Source organism: Petromyzon marinus, chromosome 15 (genome assembly GCF_048934315.1).
Source record: "Petromyzon marinus isolate PM22_M1 ecotype Great Lakes invasive population chromosome 15, UKy_Petmar_22M1.pri1.0, whole genome shotgun sequence".
Classification (NCBI taxonomy): Eukaryota; Metazoa; Chordata; class Hyperoartia; order Petromyzontiformes; family Petromyzontidae; genus Petromyzon; species Petromyzon marinus.
The window spans coordinates 5,728,635-5,753,800 of NC_133681.1; the positions used below are offsets into that span (position 1 = coordinate 5,728,635).

The 25,166-nt window shown below is 50.2% G+C and overlaps 1 protein-coding gene across 5 annotated transcripts in view; it reads right to left on the minus strand.

Moving 5' to 3' along the window:
* Window positions 1-25,166, minus strand: part of LOC116942620 (phosphatidate phosphatase LPIN2-like) — a 68,731-nt gene that overhangs the window by 15,565 nt on the left and 28,000 nt on the right. For 2 of the 5 annotated variants that reach the window (XM_032954748.2, XM_032954749.2), the window contains exons 2-7: window positions 10,622-10,822; window positions 8,837-8,932; window positions 4,544-4,621; window positions 2,969-3,222; window positions 1,210-1,317; window positions 835-961 (exon numbers count right to left, since the gene is read on the minus strand). In XM_032954748.2, the coding sequence (XP_032810639.1) occupies window positions 835-961; window positions 1,210-1,317; window positions 2,969-3,222; window positions 4,544-4,621; window positions 8,837-8,932; window positions 10,622-10,822 (864 nt within the window). The other 3 variants (XM_032954753.2, XM_032954751.2, XM_032954754.2) reach the window with 3 other exon arrangements.

The following is a 25,166-nucleotide window of genomic DNA, read 5'->3' on the forward strand; positions in this document are numbered from 1 at the left end:
GCTGTCCAATCCATACGGGCCAGTCAAGCGGCTCAGCGGGAGAGTGAGAGGCTCGCAATCGGAACGCCACGCGCCCATCATCCCTCCGGGGTTAAATTTCGAGTACCACTCGGTGGGGGATGTCAACAGCGGTTGGGTCCTTTGGAGAGACTCGCCGCCACCAGAGGAATGTGGAATTGCCACCACTGGCTCAGCACTGTACACGTCAACGCTCACTGAAGCAGGAATTCACTTTCTTCTAAAACCACCTTCACATTGGAGCATCTTTTTTGTAAGAGTTGTCATGCGCCGCTGCCCATTGCAGACGGACTGACGGACAGGGCCAACACATTAACGCTCTATCTCACGACTACTTCTTGAAGTGACCCGTTCACCACCACACCTCGCCTCACTACTCTCGCCTTGCACTGAAGTTCATCGTAGAACCCCAGGCAGCAGCGCCACTCAAAATCTGCTTCGGACACCAAAGGTCTCGAATTGTTACAGCCTCACGTCACTGTACAATACACTACAATACATGCCACTATACACGACACAATAATATCCTACACTACAATACACTATACTGTTACAGCCTCATGTCAGTGCTCTGCTATCGCCCCATCGGTGTGGAACTCTCTCTAATCCCTTTGCACATCTGCAACATCGAATGCACTCTGACTTTCAAGAAACATCTAAAGGCCTCCTCTATCGGCCTGGGTCAGGCTTTCGAGCAGCCCTCGGCTTGGCTCCGTGCCTCCGAGTTGTTGATTTGCCTGCAACATCTGGCGCATTATAGATGTCATTATTATTATTAAGAGGCGTCGTCGATCAATCGTTGCAGCACCATGTTACCTTCGCGGCTTCTGGGAACTCGCCCCAAGTCCACCGCATGGGCAGCTCCGAGCGCATGGCGGCCTCCGAGGGCCGAGTCACCAGCTCCGAGTCGCTCTTCGGCGACGGCGCTCGGCACTCGTCGGGGCTGGAGGAACGGGGCGAGGCGGAAGCGGGGGGGGGGAACGCAAGTCAGCAAAGCGCGTTCCAAACACGGACCAGGGGGGTATGGGGGGTCCCCTTCGAATGTCTGACTTGAGATGAGACGCCGCGACGCTAAGGGGCCTCCGAGTTGCAGGGGCATTCAAGCGCCGTATAAACACAGAGATTATAATCACGATAATAAGAAGAATTTATGAGCGTTGTCAAGCGGGTAGGACAAACAGAAGTGCTGACCCCACGGATGTGCTCCACTCGCCGTCGGAGAAGGGGTGGATGGTGTCGCTGGAGTACAACGCAGTCACCGCGGTCACTTCCGGCCTGGACACCTCCAGGCTCGTCGGTCTGACACGCAGGCGCAAACAGAAGACGGCGAGAATTCACCTTACGAACGTCAGTCCCCCAAGCAGCGCTGATGCGCTTCTTCAAATCGATTTCCGTGTCGGGCTAAGTGACGGTCTCGGTCAAATGTCTGTCGGCAAGCCCATCAACCGCCGCGACACACAGCCAAGACAAAAAACTAAACCGTCGCCACGCGCGACGAGCCCTAAATGCTTTGACCTCTGACACCCAACACAATTCCAGGAAGCCATTCCGACTGTTTGGCTCTTCCTAACGACGTTTTGACGTCCTTCGGTGGTGACGGAGCCGAAGCAACAATCGGAATCGGAAGTTTATTTACCGAGGGAGGCCCACTGAGAGCAAAGCGGCTCTTCTTCAAGGGCGGATCGGCCGGCAGACAACACGAAACAATAATTCGGCGGGTCGTTAAACGCTCGTGCGCGTGAAGATTTCATTAAGTTTGGCTAATGTCGGGAGGTGGCGGAGGAGGTTCTTGCGGCAGAAATTTGGGCAGATAATCGCACGGGCTAGCCCAAAAAAAAAACACAATTACAAATTGTAATACTCGCTGGCAAAATGTATGCGTTTAGTGTTAAATATAGTCAGAATGTCATACTTCATACATAGTCTTAGCACTAGTCCAAGAAAACCCTGTGCAACTTTAATCGAGGCTCAATCGAGAGGGGTTTTTTCACATTCAGTTACAAACCCATAGGGATTCAAAGGTTGCTTTAGTGAGCATCTCAGTAATTGAGTGAGAATTTTGTTTACTTTTAAATCGACAAAATGTTCTGCTTTGGTAGACGGGGGAAGGGGACCAATAAAAACTTTATCTTCTTTAGATGTTTTTACATCGTGCCCCAGAAGACCACAAACGCGCGTGTTCACACCGAAGCACACGCGTGGTTTTTTTGACGATATCTGAGATAAGCTCATTACCGAACATACACTCCTAGGGTTGACATCTTCGCCTCTACGACCCCCAAAAACATGCGGCGGTCATAGGCGGCCGTTTTGGCAGCCGAGGTGCCTGCTATAAATTCTCTCTTGTAAGCAGCTCGAGCGGTTAATCCCAGGCATCGCACGCATGCATACGTAAAACAAAAAAAAACTATTAACTATTTTTATTTTACCAAGTAAGGCCCACTGAGTTATACAGCTCTTTTTCAGAAGCGATAGCTCAACAAAGCGGGTTATCGTGTATGCATTTACAGCAGCAGTCAAATATTGTAAAAAAAAAACCCTATTTTTATTTTATACAGCTCTTTTTCAGAAGCGATAGCTCAACAAAGCGGGTTATCGTGTATGCATTCACAGCAGCAGTCAAATATTGTAAAAAAAAACCCATGTTTCTAAATGTGGAGGAAAAAAACTGGAGGACCCGGAGAAACATCCACGCGACGACGGGAAGAGCAACGCAACCTCCAAATATCCAGGCGTCAAAGGTCGGCGTCAAAACCACGACCTCCCGTATACCACGCGAGACAGTTAACATATCGCCACCGTGGCGCCCATAAATCCGATGTTAATTCAGGCGCTCGTCACATCCAGAGCTGGGCAATCCCGATTGTACAAAATCGATTACTCGACGCGATCATCGCAAGTTCTAGACACAGGTGAGACGGTCAACCCGTTCCAAGGTCGCGCGGCCCACCTCTGAGCGATCTGCCTCGGGGCCTCCTCGTCGGTGCTCATCTCCATCTCGAAGATCTCCCCGTCGGACGGCTGCTGCTCGCCCAGCTTCTTCATCTGCCCCCCCATCTCCGACCGCTTCCGCCGCTTCCTCCTCCTCTTGGGGGCCGAGCCGGGTGGCGCCGCGAAGCCGGAGCCGGATCCTGGATCGGCCAGCGGGAGACACGGGGAGGGAGGACGTTCCGCCCCCTCGCGGACGGCACCTTCACCGGCAGCCTGCCGGGGAAACAATAGCAGCGAGGACAACGATGGACACCGCGATCACGACCCACTCACAGTCCCGGATCACCACTACGCTACCGCTCTCCCCACACGTACACACACCCCCTATAGCCTGTAACAGACTGTTGGAGCAAGTGCTGTTAGCGAGCACCTATGAAGGACGGCACGGCACACGAGGGGGTGGGTGGCCAGCACCACGCCCGACCGCCTTTGTCTCCCCAGTGGTGAGATTTACTATACACTGCCCCAGGTACTCATTTGAAGCTGAGTGGAGCTAAGGGAGGGCCGAGAACCGGTTCGGATATTCATCGCTGATGTGGGCCGTGAGCGGGAATCGAACCCGGGTCGCCGGCTTCGTAGCATGGCGAACTATCCCCACCTTGGGTTAGGGTGGTTTATTGTTAATTTATTTCATATTCTTAGCTCTTTCGGTAAAGTCACGTTGAAGGGAAACAATAAAATAAATATAAAACAATAAAAATTCTCACGACGTTTCGACCATAACACAAACGGTCGTCATCAGGTGTGAAAAAACCAACGGCAAGAAACATTTGAAAGAAGTGGCGGTTTTGTATTTATTTATTTTTAAATGGTGTTATGGTTGAAACGTCGTGAGAATGTTTATTGTTTTATATTTATTTTATAATTTTATTGTTTCCCTTCAACGTGACTTTACCGATAGAGCTAAGAATATGAATTATTGCAGTGACGAAAGTTTTAAATCAAAATGTTAATTTATTGTTAATTCAAAAAACAAAGCTCATTGTGCATTAAGGGCGCTGTCCAATCGGTGGCACCGAATCTGAATCTTTACAGTTTAGAAGAACGATCTGACGGTCTGCCCCTGCGTTGCAGTCATCGATTCACCTCCTGCTCTCAATGTGCCGCTACAGTGATCACTCTGTGTGCGTGTTATAACTCTATTGTAGATCATCATCATCATCCTTTTCTTCCTCTTGGGATTCTCCCCACTCGTGCGGGGGTGGGGGGGGTCTACCATCCTGACGATTCTCTTTCTCCACTCATTCCCGCCCCCATCACGGACCACCTCCTTTCTGTGCGGGCGCCGAGACGCGCCGAACGTTACCGTTCCGCATCTCCAACTCGGCCGCGAGCCGGAAAAAAAAAAATATAAACTGGCGCGTGACAATTCGACTCGTCTGGCCGTGCCGGATGGAGGAGGGCGGTTTCGCGGCGTACGTTTGCCGGGCGATCACGCATGTGGCCTTAACACACGAGACCTGATGCTGGCCGCGGAAACCCGGCGCGTTTGCGCGGAACGGCAGCGCTGCGGGAAAGGCCGCCGTGCGGTCACCTTGCCGAGGTGTGCGGCCATGAGATCGGCGCCTTCCGTGTTGATGGGCGACGTGGCCAGGTGGGCAGGAACCACCTCCTACATGACCAACACCAGCAGCAGTGGCATCGTCGTCGTCGTCATCATCATCAGCAACAGCAGCATCATCATCATCATCAGCGGAAACAGCATTACCCATCACCATCATCGTGGTTCGATTCAGCAATAGGAGTGGCATCATCATCATTAGCATCGGCACACAGAAGCAGCAGCATCATCGGCAATTATCGTCATCATCATCATCAGAATCAGCAGCAGCAACAATAGCAGTGTCGTCATCATCATCACGATCGGCAGCAAAAGCGGCGGCATCAACAGCAGCAGCAACAGCTGCAGAAACAATATGAAAACAGAAAGATCCCCAACGTCATCATCAGCAACAACAACAACGGTGCAACTAAACATTGACTGAAGCTCATAACACGAGCATAAGCAGCAGAGCCACGAGTTTCTGTGCGCCTCTGCCTAACTGCGTGACATGTACCGTTTTTACAGTCCTTCGGCACAAACACGCGGCACAAACACGCGGCGGGCCACGCCCGGCAAGGCGTGGGTGGCATGGCTACGGCGCGGTTACGCAACCCGGTAACCACCGAATTGCCGTTCATAAAGCTACAAGCGATAAAACCCACGGCATGCTCGTTGGCAGCCGCCAACTGAAGCAGGTGTAGCGGACCCGCGCTTGTGACCGAGACATTTGGGGGCAGCGGGTCGGAGGGTGTCGTTTTCGGAATCAGAATCATTTATTTATACTGGAGGAATCTGATGAGCTAGAAAGCTTTTTTTCACAGATGCCCAAAAAGCAACACAAACACACGATAGTCGTGCAAAGTATCGGAGAGGCAAACACATCGTTCAAAAACATCAAAATTAAACCCATTACATGATAGGAGTGCAAAGTACAAGGTAATCAAATCACCCTCAAACACATACAAATAAAACTCCCCATCATACCAGACAAAGCCCACCGAGGCATTAACTTATTTTTCAAAAGCGACCTGGGCCACAAGTGATCGATCTGCAAAGTTGCTTATCATTTACACATTTATAGCAGCAAAATAATCTGAAAAGTCTGAACGTACGTTTCTAAATGTGGAGGGATAAACCGGAAACGCACGGCCTACTCGCGCATTAAGTCGATGGGTTAGACGCGAACACGAATCTGCATTGCGTCATCACTGCCGTCCCAGCATGGATGAAAAAAAGTCAGGTCTGTCCCCGAGTACGTCCGACACCAAACTCCGGTAATTGTACGAGCTATTCTCTCGAATTAAGAAATGCGGACCTCCGAATGACAGTCCCAATAGGCTGACAGAAAAAAAACTTGTCAATTATCATTATTATTATTACATCAATGATTACCCAGATCTTAAAAAGTCTGTAATGTACACCCGAGATCATTAAATGCCCCGTGTGTGTCATCACTAAAGAATACCATAGAACCCCTTTTAACGACCATCCCTGTTAACGACTAATCGCTTAACGACAGGCCTCCATAGAGCCCAATGTGGTTCGCTTACCGACCATTCCCCTGTTAACGACGTGCTTACGATGAGCACGCGACTCTCAATATCGGCCAATCGGTGAGCTCCAAAGTAGTCTGACCAGTCCTCCCCCAATCAGCGACGTCCATTCATGAGCGTTGTCTCATTGTTTACGTTCGATGCTATCGGAATTAATTAAGCCTTTGACGTGTATTTCCTATACTCGCTGAACAACCAAATCACTCAACGACCCGTTTTGTCGAATCAACTACCGTCGTTAAAGAGGGGTTTTCTCCTGTAAAATTTCAGTTTTAGGTCCGTCAGGCCAAAATATGTTCTGGAGCAACGTTTCCCAGCGGCATTGGTTCGAGCTGAAAAACAAACGGGCTGGTTTCGACTTCTCTGAGTGGCATCAGCAGGAATGGGCCAGGTAAAGAAATTCCACAGGGTTGACGTGGCGCCGTCCATGAACACACCACGGAGGGCTGCTCGTCAAAGTTTTGGGGAAAGTTCATTCTTGTGGTCTTGGCAGACAGTGAGTAATTCAAATTAATTATTGTGGTCTTGGCAGACTGTGGGTAATAAAAAAAGTGAAAGACCAGACATGTGGTCTGTGTCACTGCCAGGAAAATATAGAAAAAAATAAAAATTTTGGCCGCTAGCTAACAGGCTTTTTGAACCAACGTTTTCTAGCAGCAATTAAATAAGCAGCAAACCGTGGGCTGGTTTCAACTTGTATGTGTCTCGTCAGCGGCCTTCAACAAATGAGGCCGGGTTGCCACAAGCAAAAAAGCTGTCCACAACCGATGAGAATTATTGGAAAATCGCCGCTTGGTCAATATCAAAGCGCCATTGTTTTCAAATATATATGACTGAAATCTTGATTCCTAATTAAAATTATAATTATCTGTCGCTTTGTATTGCTAATTGCTTTCAAGCTGTTTTGGTTTTATCACAAGGCTACGAAATTGATATTTTTTTTACCAATTGCCATTACAAAATAGGCGGCTCACCTCGTCACAATTATTAATTAAATATATACATATATTTTTTTTTCCGCCCAACAGATGGCAAGTATTATTGGACCGTCACGTGCTTAGGGAGATAAAGGAGAGTAATTAACTAACAAGTTCATGAAAGAGACAAGCAGTGTCAATGGGCCCCCAAATGAGTAATAACTAAAGTATACCGGTGACTGAATTCATGACTAAACAATTGGCTCTCTCAATCATCATGTGCCATGTTCAATCCGCTGCTGGATAGAGGCTTCCCCAAAATGCACCGCCATCTCCCGCGACGTCACTACGCGAATGGTGTTCTCACCCGGTTAGAAACAAAGTGCACGAATGAACGCGCACATTATGTCCCGACGAACTCTCGCCTGACCATGTATAAAAGACACCAACGAATTCATGAAGAAATTAATGAACGAGCGTTCGAACAGCGTGGAGGCCGGACGGCAAAAGTCCGTTCCCCTGCACGGCCCTACGCGGTGGGGGGCGAGAGGTGCCCAAGTCCCATCCCTGGGCCTTCAAAACGACACTTTGGCAATCGTGAGCGGGACGGCCTCCAAGCCCTCCGCTTACAATCCCTCCCTTTGTTCCCCGTGCCAGTCACCGGCAAAGGAATTCATCGGCGCTGGGTAAAACTGGCTCCCGTTGGGTGGGTTATTCGTGCTCGCGATTAGCGCTGTGCGGCGCACCCCCCGCGACGATGACTGGACCATCTGTGAAAAAGAGCTTTATGGCTCATCGGATTTCTCCGGTGTAAGTAAATATTCTGATGACGACAGCCGCCGCGACGCAGCCTTCGCGTCGATGCGTCGAGCGCCAAGGCCGCGTCGGTAGGCGCATTAACGACTCCGCAAATTAATGTCGTAAAAATTCTGCCATTTTATATAAGCGCTTTTGAGACCCGTATATATTTTAGCGAATCTGACATCGGCGCAGCTGTGGCTCAGCGGCAGAGAGAGGGGGCACGCAAGGGGAAGATTGCGTGTTCATATCCGGGGTTTAATTAAAACGAGCGTCAACTTTGCAGGGAAGTCAACAGCGGTTGTTCTGTGGGGGAGACCCCGTCATAGGAATGATTAATTTCCACCACTGGGTCACGGTTACAAACAAAAGTTGAGCACATTGAGTGGAACGCATCTGTTCAATGGCGTAAAATAGCCTTTGAAAGTGTACACGCATTAAACTGTTTTCTTCTTTCATACGGCTGATATAGATGCAGAGCAGCAACTACAATTTCACATGCAGGTGGTCAAGCCCAGGTAGCCGTGTCAGGAGCAGCGTAGTGTATTGCTGTGATGTCTCCTTCTTCGTATTTGTGGATAGGGGCATGATTGCGTCGTTACACGTTGTACCGTGGTCTGTTCTGGATGACCACAGTCGCACCACTACTACTGGAGGGTTTTTTATTTTCCATTTGAGCATCAGGTGTCCGCATCCACCGCCATGGTCTATGCAGTGGGATGCGATTCAGGGTGGACTACGAACTTTGTGGAAGATCAAACCCTGGGAACTTTTGGGTCGGGACTTTCACAAAGTGTTTGTTTGCGAGTTCAGTTTTACTCCAATCAGTTCTGCAGGTTCCATCGGGGGTTGAATCCGCATTGCTTAAGGTTCAAGCGCATAGGTCCAAAATGGGCTTGTGTGACTTGCACTGTCACGTGCGTCGTCTAAGAGGCCGATGCGGATCAAGATTTCCCGGGGGGCATGTGTCGACTGACGTGCCGAGCCGTGGGAAGGTGTTTTAATGCGGCTCTCACCCCATCGTCGTCCGCTTCCTGCACGAAGAAAGCCTCTCCGTTGTCCCCCAGCTTCATGTGCAAATCCACCGGCTCGCCATTGATCTCTATGTCAACCTGCGCACACAATGCAACGGGGGGGGGGGGGGGCGAGGTTTCAACTGAAAGAACTGAAACAACAGGAAAGAAGCGTCCACTGTGCTGCTGTGTAGCTCTTCTGGAGAAGCGACCTGGCCGTCACAGATGATAGCTCAACCAAAGTGGCTTATCGTCATCTGGAAATTTAGAGCAGCCAAATACTCGAAAATTATTTGTGTGACGTTTATTCTAAATGTGGAGGGAAAAAAAACGGAGGAACTCGGAGAAAAATCCACGTGACCAAAGGGAGAGAGAGACACGCAGACGCCAAATATACAGCAGGCGTCACAGGGTCGGGATCGAACCCACGAACTCCTGCACACCAGGCGAGGTAGTTAACATTTCGCCCACCCTGATTTGTCTAAAACAGTCAATGACTGACTGTGTTACGGCTTCGGTTTTTCAACCTTCTGCCAGTGTAATTTCCCTAACGTGGTGTTTCACATCAAGAAAAAATGTGGTCGTATTGATCAAGCGACTGATTAATCTCACGCATTTCCTTGCAGGGAACCGAGACGCTGTATGAATCATTTTTTACGAAATATTTTTTACGAAATACGGGGTTTTTGGTACTTTGGTTGAGGCCCAGTTCCCACGGGCGGATTCCAGGCGTGAAATGTCCCCCCCGCCCCACTCCGATTTGCTGGAGAGCAGTTAAGCTTTCAGAGAGCTGTAAACGATCTCGCGATGTAACCAACGGCGATCATTTGCGATGAGTTTTAAGCAAAAGCAGAACCGAAAAAGCAGAAGTTCCGGAAAGAGGAGTGGAAGGTGAGTGGAAGGTGAGTGACGTCGCAGTGACACTTAAAGAATTCCTGATCGAGGAGGATATTCTAAAAGCAAGAGGGATTCTTTTTTTTATTTGTTAACTTTTTTGTTGTTATTCAACTGCCCTGACGTTGACCAATTGAACTGGAATGCACCCCCACAACCTCGTCGGATCTCAGAAGCTAATCGGGTGCAAGCATGGATAGCGCTTGTATGGGCATTGTGGGCAGGCAGTGCAGCAACATCCTTTGTTGCACTGAACTTCTATGCTCCCGGATGTATGCTGTCCACATTCATAAACCTGCACTGGCAAGCGTGGTGCTGAAGGCTGGTCCAACAGGCCACGTGCTGCCAGGTCACAGTAATCTGTCTGGTAGCTACACACGTGAGCTAGATTCATCGTTCCATCTCCTCGGCCCACGTGCTCTTCGGGGTGTTCTCTTCTTTGGCTGCCACTCCACCACCATCACCGTCACCACCGCCGCCGCCACCACCACAACCACGACCACGACCACACCACTGTCACCACTACCACCCCAACGCCGCCACCACCACCACCACACCACTATCACATCCCCACAACGACCACATCCGCTACTGCCACCAGCACTTTCACGATACCACTCGACATGCAACCACTACCGCCACACCACTACCGTGACCACCACCACGATCATATCATCAACACCACCACCACCAACAACAACAACCATTCTTCACCCAAGCGGTGGTGACGTAACCACGGCGCTTGTGCCAGGCTAGGTGCACTTTGAGGTGCACTTTGAGAAACACTTCAAAGTCCACCACCACAATCACACCACTATCACGCCACCACCACAGCCATCACCGCGCCCGCCACCGTGCCCGCCACCACCCCTCGCGGACGTGCAGCGTACGTACGACTTTCTCCCGCGAGCGCAGCACGCCGAGCTTGCCGAAGCGCACGTGGAACGGGGAGCATTGGAACGAGCCGTCGGCGTGGCGCACCACCACGGCGTCGATGCAGCCGGTCAGCGTGGCCGGGTTGAGCTCCTTGTAGAGCTCGCGCGCCGTCACCACAACCTGCCCCGCCAGCTGCCCTATGTAGTTCATGGTCTGCGCCTGTAGCACACGCAGAGGTGGGGGAGGGGGGGGGGGCGGGGGGGGGCGTGTTAGGGCAACGGCCAGGCGTGCTCGCGATCGGAAGGGGATCGCGCGGGGGTTCGAATCCCGGTTGGAGTTGGTGGACTAGGCCAATCATCCCGCTCTCCGGGGTCACACCACTTCGTGGGTAAGTCAACGGCGGTTGTCCAAAGCAAAGACTCGAGTCGCCTGGCTGCCCCCCAACCCCCCAACCCCAACATGGGAATGTGGAAATTCCACCGCTGGCTCAGGGCTCAGGAGATGAGCAACGCCTCCACCGCCTTCTCGGTGCTGTTGGTTTGAGCAGGGGAACAAGTTTGACGATAGCTGTAATAAGTGGCCCACGGGCTCCTTACAAATTCTATTTTCTATTTTACCAGGTAAGGCCCACTTGAGCTGTATAGAGCTTTCTTCAGAAGCGACCTGGCTGTCACAAATGATAGCTCAACGAAGCAGCAGCCAAATATTCGAAAAGCACGTTGATCATGAATGTGAAGGGAAAAACTGGAGGGCCCGGAGAAGAATCCACGCGACCACGGGGAAACACGCAAATTACAAATATACAGGCATCAGAGTCGGGATCGAACTCACAATGTTCTACATACAAGGCGGGGCAGTTAACATCTCACCACCGCATTCGGCCTGCGAACATGCGCACGCAGCCGTCACAAGCAGCAGGGCTAAATACGTGCGCGGGATTACAGAGCCCTTATAATACCGCTACTTTTTCCACCGTTCTGCCCTGGACGTTACCGGAGACACAAAGCAGCAAGGCGGGGGGGGCACGGTACGGGGCGGGGGGGGGGGCAGGGGAAGGTGGGGGACAAGCTTTGGCAGCCAACACCAAGGGCTTTTACCGGGGCGAGCGTGAAGGGACAGACACCGGCCCGGCAGCGCGGACTCGTAACTAACTGCCAGATGAACTTCGGCACGGATGCGGAGCGCGGCGTTTCATAACCGCTGCCCTCGCAGCCAGCTTCTAGAAATAAACCACTTTGTGGGACCACTGACAAACCACGCCACGCGCCACTACCATGTTTCCTTGCCGGGAAAATTCCCGGCAAGGAAACATGGCTTTTCCGTGGTTGTTTTGTCGTCGCGGTCGCGACAATCGTGCCACTGCCGGCGGGCTTGCGGTCCATCTACAGGCGGAGTCGAGAAAAAAAACGTTGCGAATTGGAGCAGAGAATGGTGCATCACCCCGTGTCGGGATGGGCCCTCCCACCCCCCTCCCACCCACCTTACACCCGTAGGATGAATCTCATCCCACAAGATGAGCACGCGGTTTGATTTGCTGTGCTCTGACTTTCAGGTAGAGAAGCTGCAAATGAGCGACAATCCCTTCATGTTGTTCATCCCAAGAGAGCAATAATAATAATAATACTTATGAATTCAGCGGCAAAACATTCAACGCGATTTGTTTTTTATGCAGACATTGAGAAACAAGCTGAGATCATGAACCTGCACACACTCGACAACCAGATTTTTAAACACGGCCAAATGAAACCTGGATTCACGCACCAGAATCTCCACGGTGCAGGCTCAGTGTCTCCAACGCAGCACAAAGTGGCCGAAGTGAGCGATCATTCGGTTCATTTCACGGTCATATGCCAGGGAAAACGATGCATTAAAACCAATCAAAGCGTCGATTCGTTGACGATTTCAAATGTGGCGAGCGTGGCCAATACGATGACACAAGCCGAACGTGGGTTTTCACGTTTATCCCGAACATCTATAAAAATCGTGCCCTATACAAGTGTGCGGCAGACGAGCTTGCATATCGCCGAGCTCCCGATTCCCAAGCCCGAGCGTACAACGGGCTCACCCGCAACCTGACAGCAGCCTCGGCCAAAAATAAAACCGCATATGTACACACGCGACAACAAAAAATCCGACTGCCACCGTTTCAAAGATGTAAAATAAAACGCTCGAAAGGAGCTACTGTAATTAACCCGCCCCCCCCCCCCAACCCGGCTAAATTGACGTCACACGATCACACGATCGCTCGTTACACAAACCGCACACGGCCAGCAACATCCCCCCCCCGCCACCCATAGCCGCCCGCCCCCCCCCGCTGGAGGATGTGGCTGTCAATCAGGGGGTGAACTTTAGAGGGAAACAACACGGGGTCACAAGTGTCCCCCCCTTTTTGGCGCGTGCGAAATTGACCGACGTGCCCCGGCGTGCAGCGAAGTCGCTCTGCAAATTTCGGTTTGAAGGGGCAACAACAACAACAAAAACTGGTAAAATAAAGGGAGATACGACGCAAAATGTGTTAACGCATATCGCGTTAATTATTAAGTTAATAATTGCGTAAATAATACAATTAATAATATTAACGAGGAGTTTCCTTTATAGAGCGTGAGATGCGAAATAAAAGGTATTGGGTCAATGAGGAATGATGTGGCTGCCTTTGACTTCATCATCATCATCAGAATCTTCATCAGTAGCAGTATAGTCACCAGCAATAGAAGCAATGCAATACAGTTTGCGTCGCTGTGGCGAATATAAATAACCAATGTAAATAAACATTTACTCTAGAACTTATATTCAGGACGATGGGAAGTAGTTTTGTGACAAACTTAGGCCTGCATCTAGCAGAGTTGTCCTTGCCTCCAAACGGCTGGCAGTTCCACTTGAATTGTGATTTGGAATGACCTCAAAATTGCCAACTCCAGAGGCGATGCCGCATTGGCAGTGGTGCACACCCACAAAAGTAACAAACTCAACCGCTCTTCTCTTGCACTTGAGAAGAAAGGCTATTGCCTAAAGTATACTTCAGCATTATTGACAAATGCGCTGAGTTGTATTTATGTCACTACACAGAAACGCTGCGTGTTCTATTCCATGTGGTACGCGTTGGGGGGGGGGGGGGTTGTGGCCGTCAGCGCGTTTTTTTTTATTGCAACAAAAGCCAGCGGGTGACTTTGACCAAAATCACACGGAATGCGTCCGATCTCGTCTGATCTCGAGCGCCAAGGAGATTCAAACCTCCGATAGGCGCGCAGACGGGTGGCCACCAAAACGCGTCGTGTCCGTGAAAATGGAAACTTGCCAAGGCATCGTTGATTCGTTGCGTCTCTCTCAACCGTTTTCATTAATGTCCCCAGGCGTACAAACACTTAATGACTCTGCTGCACCTGACACACAGACAACTGGGATATTTGTTACTGACACCGCAGTCGCGTGGAGTCTGTCTTCATCAGCGCTATGCCGTTTATTACTGGTCATCTCTCGTCTTAGTAGCGGAAGGAAATTCCTCATTCCTATTGCAGGTGCGAGTTAGTAGATCAGAAGAGCACGCTGCTTATATACGTTTGTAGCCCCGTACTAGTCGGCGCGTGGCACGGTGCGCCCGGAGACCTAGGTTCTAACCCCGGCCCACGGCCAACATCAGTGGCGAGCGAAATGCACAAAACCGGACCTGACAAACCGCTCCACCAACCCGCACCGACAAGAGCGGTGAAGTATGGTCAAACAGCACCCATAGCTGACACAGGATGGTGAAGTATGGTCAAACAACACCCATAGCTGACGCAGGATGGTGAAGTATAGTCAAACAACACCCATAGCTGACACAACATGGTGAAGTATGGTCAAACAACACCCATAGCTGACACAACATGGTGAAGTATGGTCAAACAACACCCATAGCTGACACAGTATGGTGAAGTATGGTCAAACAACACCCATAGCTGACAGCATGGTGAAGTATGGTCAAACAACACCCATAGCTGACACAGTATGGTGAAGTATGGTCAAACAACACCCATAGCTGACAGCATGGTGAAGTATGGTCAAACAACACCCATAGCTGACGCAGCATGGTGAAGTATGGTCAAACAGCACCCATAGCTGACACAACATGGTGAAGTATGGTCAAACAGCACCCATAGCTGACACAACATGGTGAAGTATGGTCAAACAGCACCCATAGCTGACACAACATGGTGAAGTATGGTCAAACAGCACCCATAGCTGACACAACATGGTGAAGTATGGTCAAACAACACCCATAGCTGACGCAGGATGGTGAAGTATGGTCAAACAACACCCATAGCTGACACAGGATGGTGAAGTATGGTCAAACAACACCCATAGCTGACACAACATGGTGAAGTATGGTCAAACAACACCCATAGCTGACACAGCATGGTGAAGTATGGTCAAACAACACCCATAGCTGACACAGCATGGTGAAGTATGGTCAAACAACACCCATAGCTGACACAGCATGGTGAAGTATGGTCAAACAACACCAATAGTTGACTCAGGATGGTGAAGTATGGTCAAACAACACCCATAGCTGACGCAGGATGGTGAAGTATGGTCAAACAACACCCATAGCTGACACAACATGGTGAAGTATGGTCAAACAACACCCATAGCTGTCACAGGATGGTGAAGTATGGTCAAACAACACCCATAGCTGACACAGTATGGTGAAGTATGGTCAAACAACACCCATAGCTGACACAGTATGGTGAAGTATGGTCAAACAAGACCCATAGTTGACACAGGATGGTGAAGTATGGTCAAACAACACCCATAGTTGACACAGTATGGTGAAGTATGGTCAAACAGCACCCATAGCTGACACAGGATGGTGAAGTATGGTCAAACAGCACCCATAGCTGACAGAGCATGGTGAAGTATGGTCAAACAACACCCATAGTTGACACAGTATGGTGAAGTATGGTCAAACAAGACCCATAGTTGACACAGGATGGTGAAGTATGGTCAAACAACACCCATAGCTGACACAGGATGGTGAAGTATGGTCAAACAGCACCCATAGCTGACACAACATGGTGAAGTATGGTCAAACAACACCCATAGTTGACACAGTATGGTGAAGTATGGTCAAACAGCACCCATAGCTGACACAGGATGGTGAAGTATGGTCAAACAGCACCCATAGCTGACACAGCATGGTGAAGTATGGTCAAACAACACCCATAGTTGACACAGGATGGTGAAGTATGGTCAAACAGCACCCATAGCTGACACAGGATGGTGAAGTATGGTCAAACAACACCCATAGCTGACACAACATGGTGAAGTATGGTCAAACAACACCCATAGTTGACACAGTATGGTGAAGTATGGTCAACACCCATAGCTGACACAGTATGGTGAAGTATGGTCAAACAACACCCATAGCTGACACAACATGGTGAAGTATGGTCAAACAACACCCATAGCTGACACAGGATGAAGTATGGTCAAACAACACCCATAGCTGACACAAAATGGTGAAGTATGGTCAAACAACACCCATAGCTGACACAGCATGGGCGGCCGAAGGACTTTACTAAGCAGTGGATTGACCAAACAGCTGAAAGCGATAACACACATTGTTCATAAGTAACCGTGCGTATACTTTTTGTTGTTGCACTCTGGGCTTTTCAGCTGTCGGCGTTGTCGTTGTTTAGAGTCCAGCACTGTACCAAATTACGACACGCAGGGCAGCCCCTTTAACCCACGCTTTAAAAGCCGCAAATGGTTATTACAACACCCAGCTGGGCTGTCTGGCCAGCCGTTCTTCCGCCACGCGACATTTGAGCAACAGCTCCTTCTGCGGGGTGGCAGCAGAAGCCAGCGGTGGCATCCCGTAGACGGTGGTGACTCGCAAAAAAAAGTGTGAACTTCGCAAAGTCGATAAGGGATGCACGTTGCACACACACGCCTGCTGCTGTATACTTGGAGTTTGCACGTCTCTCTTGCCCTGGTTGCGTGGATTTTTGTCCGGGTCCTCGGGTTTTTCCCTCCACATTTAGAATCAACGTCACGCGTCTAGAGTATTTAAGTGTCCACGTGATGAGCCACTTCGTTGAGCCGGGTCGCTTCTGAAAGAGAGCTACATAGCTCAGTGGGCCTTACCTGGTAAGATTACAAAAAAATGTTACAATTGTAGCCTAAGCTGTGAGCCAGACATTCCAAAAAAAGTCTGAAGTGTTTTTTCTGCTCAAATGAGCATTGAGCCATTGATATTCATCTCCTGTTCACAGCCCTGAGCCACTGGTGGAAATTCAACATTCCTATGGCGGGTCTGATAACATCCGTAGGACAACTACTGTTGACTTCCCCACAAATTGGTACTAATCGGAGGTGCAGGGGAAGGACAACAAATTAAACACAAAGCAGTTCCAAAGAAATAACTTTTCAATCTAGATGATGGTTTAAAAGTCCATAGCTTCAGTGGCTTCCTAATATCGGAAAGAAGAGCAATCCAGACGGCTGCAGAAGCGCATCTTAAATTGCGCGAGGTGGCAAGTGGGTTTCGCGAACCCATCTGTGAGGACGCTTCTCTCTTTAATCCTCTCATTCTCTCCTACGGCCCGGAGGAGTTTTCCTCTGGGTTCTCCGGTTTCCTGCCACAAGCAAGGGCACCGTGCAACGTGGACGTGGCCACGGGAGACCTCGCCGAGGTCCTTCAGACCCTCGGTGAGGTTTGCCTGCTAAATAAGTGACATGGGGGGGGGGGATGCAATGCAACACAGCCACGACAGCCCTCGTGCACGAGGACAAACCAGCACTGGCCCGTGCTACTTTCTGCGTAACACAGTAAATCCAGTTTTTTCATCAATTCTAGTCAGTTCTTGCATATGACGGCCATATGAACTACAAACTATTTTTTTTATTTTACCAGGTAAGGCCCACTGAGCTATACAGCTCTTTTTCAGAAGCCACGAATGATAGCTCAACGAAGTGGCTTATCGCTTGGGAATTTATAGCAGCCAAGTCCTCTAAATATGTTCTAGGAACTAAATGCCAAAATCGAGGCTGCTGGCCACGAGAGGGTTTTCAGGAGAGAGTTTGTGGAGTTTTGCTATTTCTCCTCCTCCGTTTAAGGAGCACAGACTAGTGGTTTACTATACGATCCATACTTCGGTTGCAAAGCCACACACACACACTACTGTGGCTTGCCTTTAAATGTCTTTTGAATGACAATTTTTTTTTTTATAAAATTGCATTATATGCAACAAAAACGTCATAGGTAGAAGGGAACATAATTTTCAATTAATCTGTATCGCTAATTTTTGATAAACTAATCCCAAACTGTAAAAAATGGTGAGAAAATTTAGAAAAAGCTGTATATAAAAGAAAAGCCGAAAATTAACGTGGCAAAAAATGTGTGGTTGTGGTTTGTTGACTTAGGCGAAAGGTTAAAGGTTGTATACGGCTCATTACTGATACCATAGGTCACATGGTTCCTTGCCACAGGTCATAGGTCAGAATGAGCTCTCACTTGGTCTCTGTACAATGTATAATTATGGTGAACTTCTTGGCACCGTACGTGGAGAATACTATACTCCAGTGCTATGACGGACAGCCTTGCAGAGCGACAATGTAATTTCTCACAACATGGAAATAAAATAGACTGCACTCGTTAAGAACACTCATCTTTACGTGGGTTATAATTATAAATAAAAAAACACATAAATCTGTATGATTTCGTCAAACCATTTGCTTGAATCATTTTAATTGCCTCTCATCTAAAACGAGTCAATGTATTTATATCGTGTGAGTCAAAAGTGTGGTGCGTTTGTCATTAAATTATTTGTAATTTCTAGGGTGCATGGAGCTATGGCGCAGTGGTTAGCACGCTGCGCTACGAACCCGGTCGACCCGACTTCGATTTCTGGCCACTACCAAACTAAACAGTGGCAAGCGAGATCTGAACCGGTCCTGGGTATCCCCCTTCACCAACCTCCACTGACCAACGTGTTGAAGTGACCGACACGGGAGTGGGGGAGGCAATCCATAAATCCGCGTTCTTACATCGTGATGCTACGAGGGACGGTGAAAACTACTGGAGGCCTTCACATCCAACAGTGGACAGATCATGGCTGCTGATAATAAGGGTGCAATGGTGAACAGCGCTTGGAGGCAAGAGTTGATGGATCACATGGCGAACTGTAACCACCCAGAATGCCTGCTGGGATGGTGAAAACTACTGGAGGCCTTCACATCCAGCAGCGGGCAGATCATGGCTACTGATAAGGGTGCAATGGTGAATAGCGCTTGGAGGCAAGCGTTGATGGATCACATGGCGAACTGTAGCCACCCAGAATGCCTGCTGGGCTGTGAGGTGGAACTAAAACCCAAACCACACTAAATTAATTTTACCAAGTAAGGACCGCTGAGCTATATATAGCTCTTTTTTTCATAAGCGACCCTGGCTATCACAAATTATAGCTCAACGAAGTGGCTTATCACGTGGAAATGTATAGCAGCCAAATGCTCTGAACACATGTTGATTCTAAATGTGGAGGGAAAAGCCGGAGGACCCGGAGAAAAATCCACGCGACCACGGGAAGACACGCAAACTCCAACAGGCGTCAGGGTCAGAATCGAACCCACAACCTCCTTATACCAGGCGAAGTAGTTAACATCTCGTCACCGTGGCCAGAAATGGCAGTACAGCAAGTGGGTCCGTGAACATATCTGTGTTACAACGTCCATGCTATCCTGCAGAAGGCCTGAAGGGTTTTCTCTGAGCACTCTGGTTTCCTCCCACAAACCATTAACGCGACATAATACGCAATTCAATAATCATCTCGGCGCAGGACCCTCCTGAAAACAGAGCCCCGAGACTCGTTGAAGCTTTTCCTGCTAAAATAAAATACATGATTACTTAACAGTCCACGTTTCAGCTGACACACATTCGTCACCGCCATTCGTCACGAAGTGGCGGTAACGTCACCACGGCGCTTGTGCCAGGCTACGTGCACTTTAAGGCCACGTGAAGTGTCGAATGGTGCACTGGCAGGAGGCTACGGGACAGACCCAGGTGCCGTAGGCCAACCGACCGAGATGACTGGCCGATGCACCACCTGTGCCCTCAACTGTGTCAACTTGCTGCTTTGTTATTTCGCAGCCCGTCGCTTCGCTCGTTGTTCTGAGCGTCGCTCCTCTGCCATCCGTTGTTGTTGGAGGGCAGAGCAGGACACAATGGCAACGACCCCCCCCCACCCTCCATATATTACTGTAGGCTGTTGGTACGAATGTTGTTATCGACCACATTATTCAGGATGGCACAATGCACGAATGGGCAAGTTCTGGTCTGACCTTCCGCCCCTCTCCCGAGTGCTGACGTTTATAAGCTTCATCAAGACCTAATTTAAGGCTGAGTCGACCTAGGAGAGGCCTAGGACAAGTTCCGATTTGCGTGTTGCACTTATGTTACCCATGGCTGGGTGTCAAACCCAGGTCACAGTGCGCAAACCATCGCACCCAGTGCTCGAACAACAACAAACCACCGTTCGTCACTAAGTGATGGGGACGTCACCACGGTGCTTGTGGCAGGCTAGGGGCACTTTGAGGCCACGTGAAGTGTCAAAGGTTCACTGACAAGGCTTCCCAAACACACACAACACGCACACAGAGCCACGATTCACACCCCAAGCAATTCCATCGACTGTCACGATTCAGGGTCAAAGTTGGATTCAAGAATCAATTATTGTTTTGACAATTTGGTTCGCAATGTTTATCGGGATGTTTTTTTTTACACACTGCTTGTACAGTTTCGCCTAAACGTTGCACAAGCATCTCGTTTGCATGTCATTTACACAGAACCTAAATACATCGACTGGCGCAAATGAGTGATCCCGCCCCTACTAGCAATCTGTGGAAAAAAAAACGCTTTATAGCTTATTGGATTCCTCCAGTATATATAGAAATAAAAACTCATTCTGAGCTCGATGAGCAGGGAGGTATCGAGATCGTTAAGAATCGACGCTTGATCAACGCACTGATTGAGCAGCCGATATCTCTCGCGGCCACGCGATTAATACCACCATCAACAAAACAATAGCCACGTTTGTTCACACCGGCACAGATCCCAACTCCGTTGCCCCGGGTCCGCACTGCATTCAGCAACATACGGGGGGAGGGGTGGCCTTTAAATTACCGTGGGCCCCGTGTGGCCACTTAAATCACATCGCCCTGGCACGCAAAACAAAGGGCCCACCACAGTAAAACATTTTTACGATTCCCGTATTTACCCGGCCTCCGAAGCTGTAAATGAAGTCGCATCCTCCGTGGCTCGACAGACGACCGAGTTACGGGCACCGAATGTTGCTAAAACAAAAAAACCTTCCGAGACTCGCCGTGCTCCGAACCACTTGAAGCAAAGAAGCAATTTCTATGGCCGGGACAGTACACGCGTGTGCGTGTGTATGTGTGCGCGCGTGTGTACGTGTGTATGTGTGCGCGTGTGTGTACGTGTGTATGTGTGCGCGTGTGTATGTGTGCGCGTGTGTGTACGTGTGTATGTGTGCGCGTGTGTGTGTACGTGTGTATGTGTGCGCGTGTGTAGTGTAGCGGTAAGCGCGCTGCGCTATGAACCCGGCGACACGAGTTTGATTCCCGCTCACGGCCAACACCAGTGACGATTATCTGAACCGGTCCCGGGCCTCCCTTAGGTCGACTCAGCCTCAAATGAGTACCTGGTGCCGTTCCGGCCTTCATAGGTGCTCGCTAACAGCACTTGCCCCTACAGTCTGTTAAGGCTATACGGGGGATCTTTGTGTGTGTACGCGTCTGTGTGTCTTTGTGCCGCTCAAATCACGGAGCCGGCGGTACACTCGACTCGATTCGGGTAGCGCGAAAGAATTTCCTGCTTCGCCCAGAACGGCGTGTTTGCCTTGCTGACATCTTCATTCATTCACTCACCCCATCGTGCGGCGTGAGTGTCGTTTGCTGTGCTGACGTCTTCATTCATTCACTCACCCCATCGTGCGGCGTGAGTGTCGTTTGCCTTGCTGACGTCTTCATTCATTCACTCACTCACGCCATCGTGCGGCGTGAGTGTCGTTTGCTGTGCTGACGTCTTCATTCATTCACTCACCCCATCGTGCGGCGTGAGTGTCGTTTGCCTTGCTGACGTCCTCATTCATTCACTCACTCACGCCATCGTGCGGCGTGAGTGTCGTTTGCCTTGCTGACCTCTTCATTCATTCATTCACTCACGCCATCGTGCGGCGTGAGTGCCGTTTGCTGTGCTGACGTCTTCATTCATTCACTCACTCACGCCATCGTGCGGCGTGAGTGAGTGCCGTTTGCCTTGCTGACGTCTTCATTCATTCATTCACTCACGCCATCGTGCGGCGTGCGTGCCGTGCTGACGTCTTCATTCACTCACTCACTCACGCCATCGTGCGGCGTGCGTGCCGTGCTGACGTCTTCATTCACTCACTCACGCCTTCGTGCGGCGTGAGTGAGTGCCGTTTGCCTTGCTGACGTCTTCATTCATTCACTCACGCCATCGTGCGGCGTGAGTGCCGTTTGCTGTGCTGACGTCTTCATTCATTCACTCACTCACGCCATCGTGCGGCGTGAGTGAGTGCCGTTTGCCTTGCTGACGTCTTCATTCATTCATTCACTCACGCCATCGTGCGGCGTGCGTGCCGTGCTGACGTCTTCATTCACTCACTCACTCACGCCTTCGTGCGGCGTCGTGCGGCGTCCTAGACGGCGGCGATGACGCTGCCCCGAGCCGTCTCATCGCATCCCCGACTCTGCTCAGAGAGCGGTCTCCCTGTTGGGGCGCGCCGTGCCGCCGCCGGCTGCTTTGGGGCCCATCCATTTAGGGGACATCCATTTAGGGGACATCCATTTAGTACGTACGCATGGAGGGGGGAGGGTTAACCCAAATGCGTACGCTTGCGTATGGGGGGGGGGGGGTCTACTGACAGTGTACGCATAGGAAACGGGGGGGGGGTGTGAAGCCACACATGTAGTAGTAGTACACGTGTAGTAGTAGCTTACTACACATGCAGTAGTAGCTTACTACACATGCAGTAGTAGCTTGCTACACATGCAGTAGTAGCTTGCTACACATGCAGTAGTAGCTTGCTACACATGCAGTAGTAGCTTGCTACACATGCAGTAGTAGCTTGCTACACATGCAGTAGTAGCTTGCTACACATGCAGTAGTAGCTTGCTACACATGCAGTAGTAGCTTGCTACACATGCAGTAGTAGCTTGCTACACATGCAGTAGTAGCTTGCTACACATGCAGTAGTAGCTTGCTACACATGCAGTAGTAGCTTGCTACACATGCAGTAGTAGCTTGCTACACATGCAGTAGTAGCTTGCTACACATGCAGTAGTAGCTTGCTACACATGCAGTAGTAGCTACTACACATGCAGTAGTAGCTACTACACATGCAGTAGTAGCTGCTACACATGCAGTAGTAGCTACTACACATGCAGTAGTAGCTACTACACATGCAGTAGTAGCTACTACACATGCAGTAGTAGCTACTACACATGCAGTAGTAGCTACTGCACATGCAGTAGTAGCTACTGCACATGCAGTAGTAGCTACTGCACATGCAGTAGTAGCTACTACACATGCAGTAGTAGCTACTACACATGCAGTAGTAGCTACTACTACATATGTAGTAGTAGCTACTACTACATATATAGCTACTACTACATATATAGTAGCTACTACTACATATATAGTAGCTACTACTACATATATAGTAGCTACTACTACACATGTAGTAGTAGTAGTAGCTACTACTACACATGCAGTAGTAGCTACTACACATGTATAGTAGCTACTACATATATAGTAGCTACTACTACATATGTAGTAGCTACGGGCCCCGCACTTTAAAGGGCCCCGCGCTAAATGCTTTCAAGCTGTCAGTTCCGGTTCAGTGATTCTGCACTTGCTCTATTACTATAGTACTATACCGCCTTCAACTTTTACAACGACTGGGTGTTTAAGGTTAGCGATTTGTTGTACTATCTGGCTGTATAGCAAATGAAGCCATACAATTACTTTACAATGCAAGTTTTAATATTTGTCTGTATTTTTATTTATGGCCCCTTAATAACAGATGCCACAGGCCCCGCACCAGCTTCATCCGGCACTGCCTCGACCCTCTAAATTCCAGCGGCAAATAAGAGGCACGTAGTACCCCGTCTCAGAATCATCATCATGATCATCATTATGATCACCATCATGATCATCATTATGATCACCATGATCATCATCATGATCACCATGATCATCATCATGATCACCATGATCATCACCATGATCATCATTATGATCACCATGATCATCATCATCATGATCATCATCATAATCATCATGATGATGAATAAAACCTCGCCAGCCCCTGCGTTGGGCAACAAGGAGCCAGGCCCCGGCGTGTGGGGCAACCCGTGCCCCCGAGGGAGACGATACAATGGGCCCCCCTCAGTCGCTACCAGAGAAGACGAAGATTGTGTTCGGCACGCGGCAGAGAAGATGCGATGTTCGCAGTAATTGTCTCGAACGCTCCAAACGCAACCTACCACCACCACAACCACAGCCATCCCCCTCAGTCTATCTCTCTCTCTCTCGCGTTAGAGTCAACAAAGTTAGCGGAGAGAACCAACAAGAAAGCCTGTGGAAGGAGGGAGGGGTGGAGGGGGTGAAACGAAACGCCGAAACGCCGAAGCTGCAGCTGCAGCAGGCTCATTCGGTGCTCCAGCAGCGAGACGCCGTAACGGGCGTGGTGATCCTTACCTTGGGCTCTTCGCACTGTAGCTGCTGCAGCCGCTGCTGCTGTTGTTGTTGTGGTGGTTGTTGTTGTGGTTGTTGTTGTGTCCGCGGGAGAACAAAGGGGAGCCCCGCGCAGCCGCAATGAATGAAGCGGGACGGGCGGGCGAGCTTTGCCCTAGTTTACGTGGAGCGACTGCCGAGCCACCGGCTGCTCGGAAGCAAGTGAAGTAGGCGAAAGAGCAAACACACGGGGTGGGTGGCAGGGGGTGGGTGGGTGGCAGGGGGTGGGTGGTGGTTGAACACGAAAACGATTTACAAGACACGCACGGACGTAGCGAGAGAGGGCGAGCGAGCAAGGGAAGTTGGCAAAGAACACAAAGTTCTTGTCAGGACATCGCCGCCCGGGTTCATTTCTCTCTCTCTCTCACACACACACACCCACACACACTCACTCACCCACACACACACACTCACCCACACACACACACCCACACACTCACCCACACACACTCACCCACACACACTCACCCACACTCACTCACTCACAACTCAACCCCGAGACAGAGGAGCCACGCGCGTTGCTCCTCGACTCGCCCCGGTCGCAGGCTGAGCCGGGGGAGGAGGGAGGGAGGGAGGGGGGACGACACCGGGAGGCGTGGCCAGGGCTTTAACCACGTGATCCGCCCGCCGGATGACATCACGGCGGGCCGCAACAGCCGCGGACATCAGCTGATCGCGCCACCCGAAAGGCGATTGGTGGGTGGGGTGGGGTGGGGGGAGGCTCGCTAGAGCAGGGGGGGGGGGGGGTTT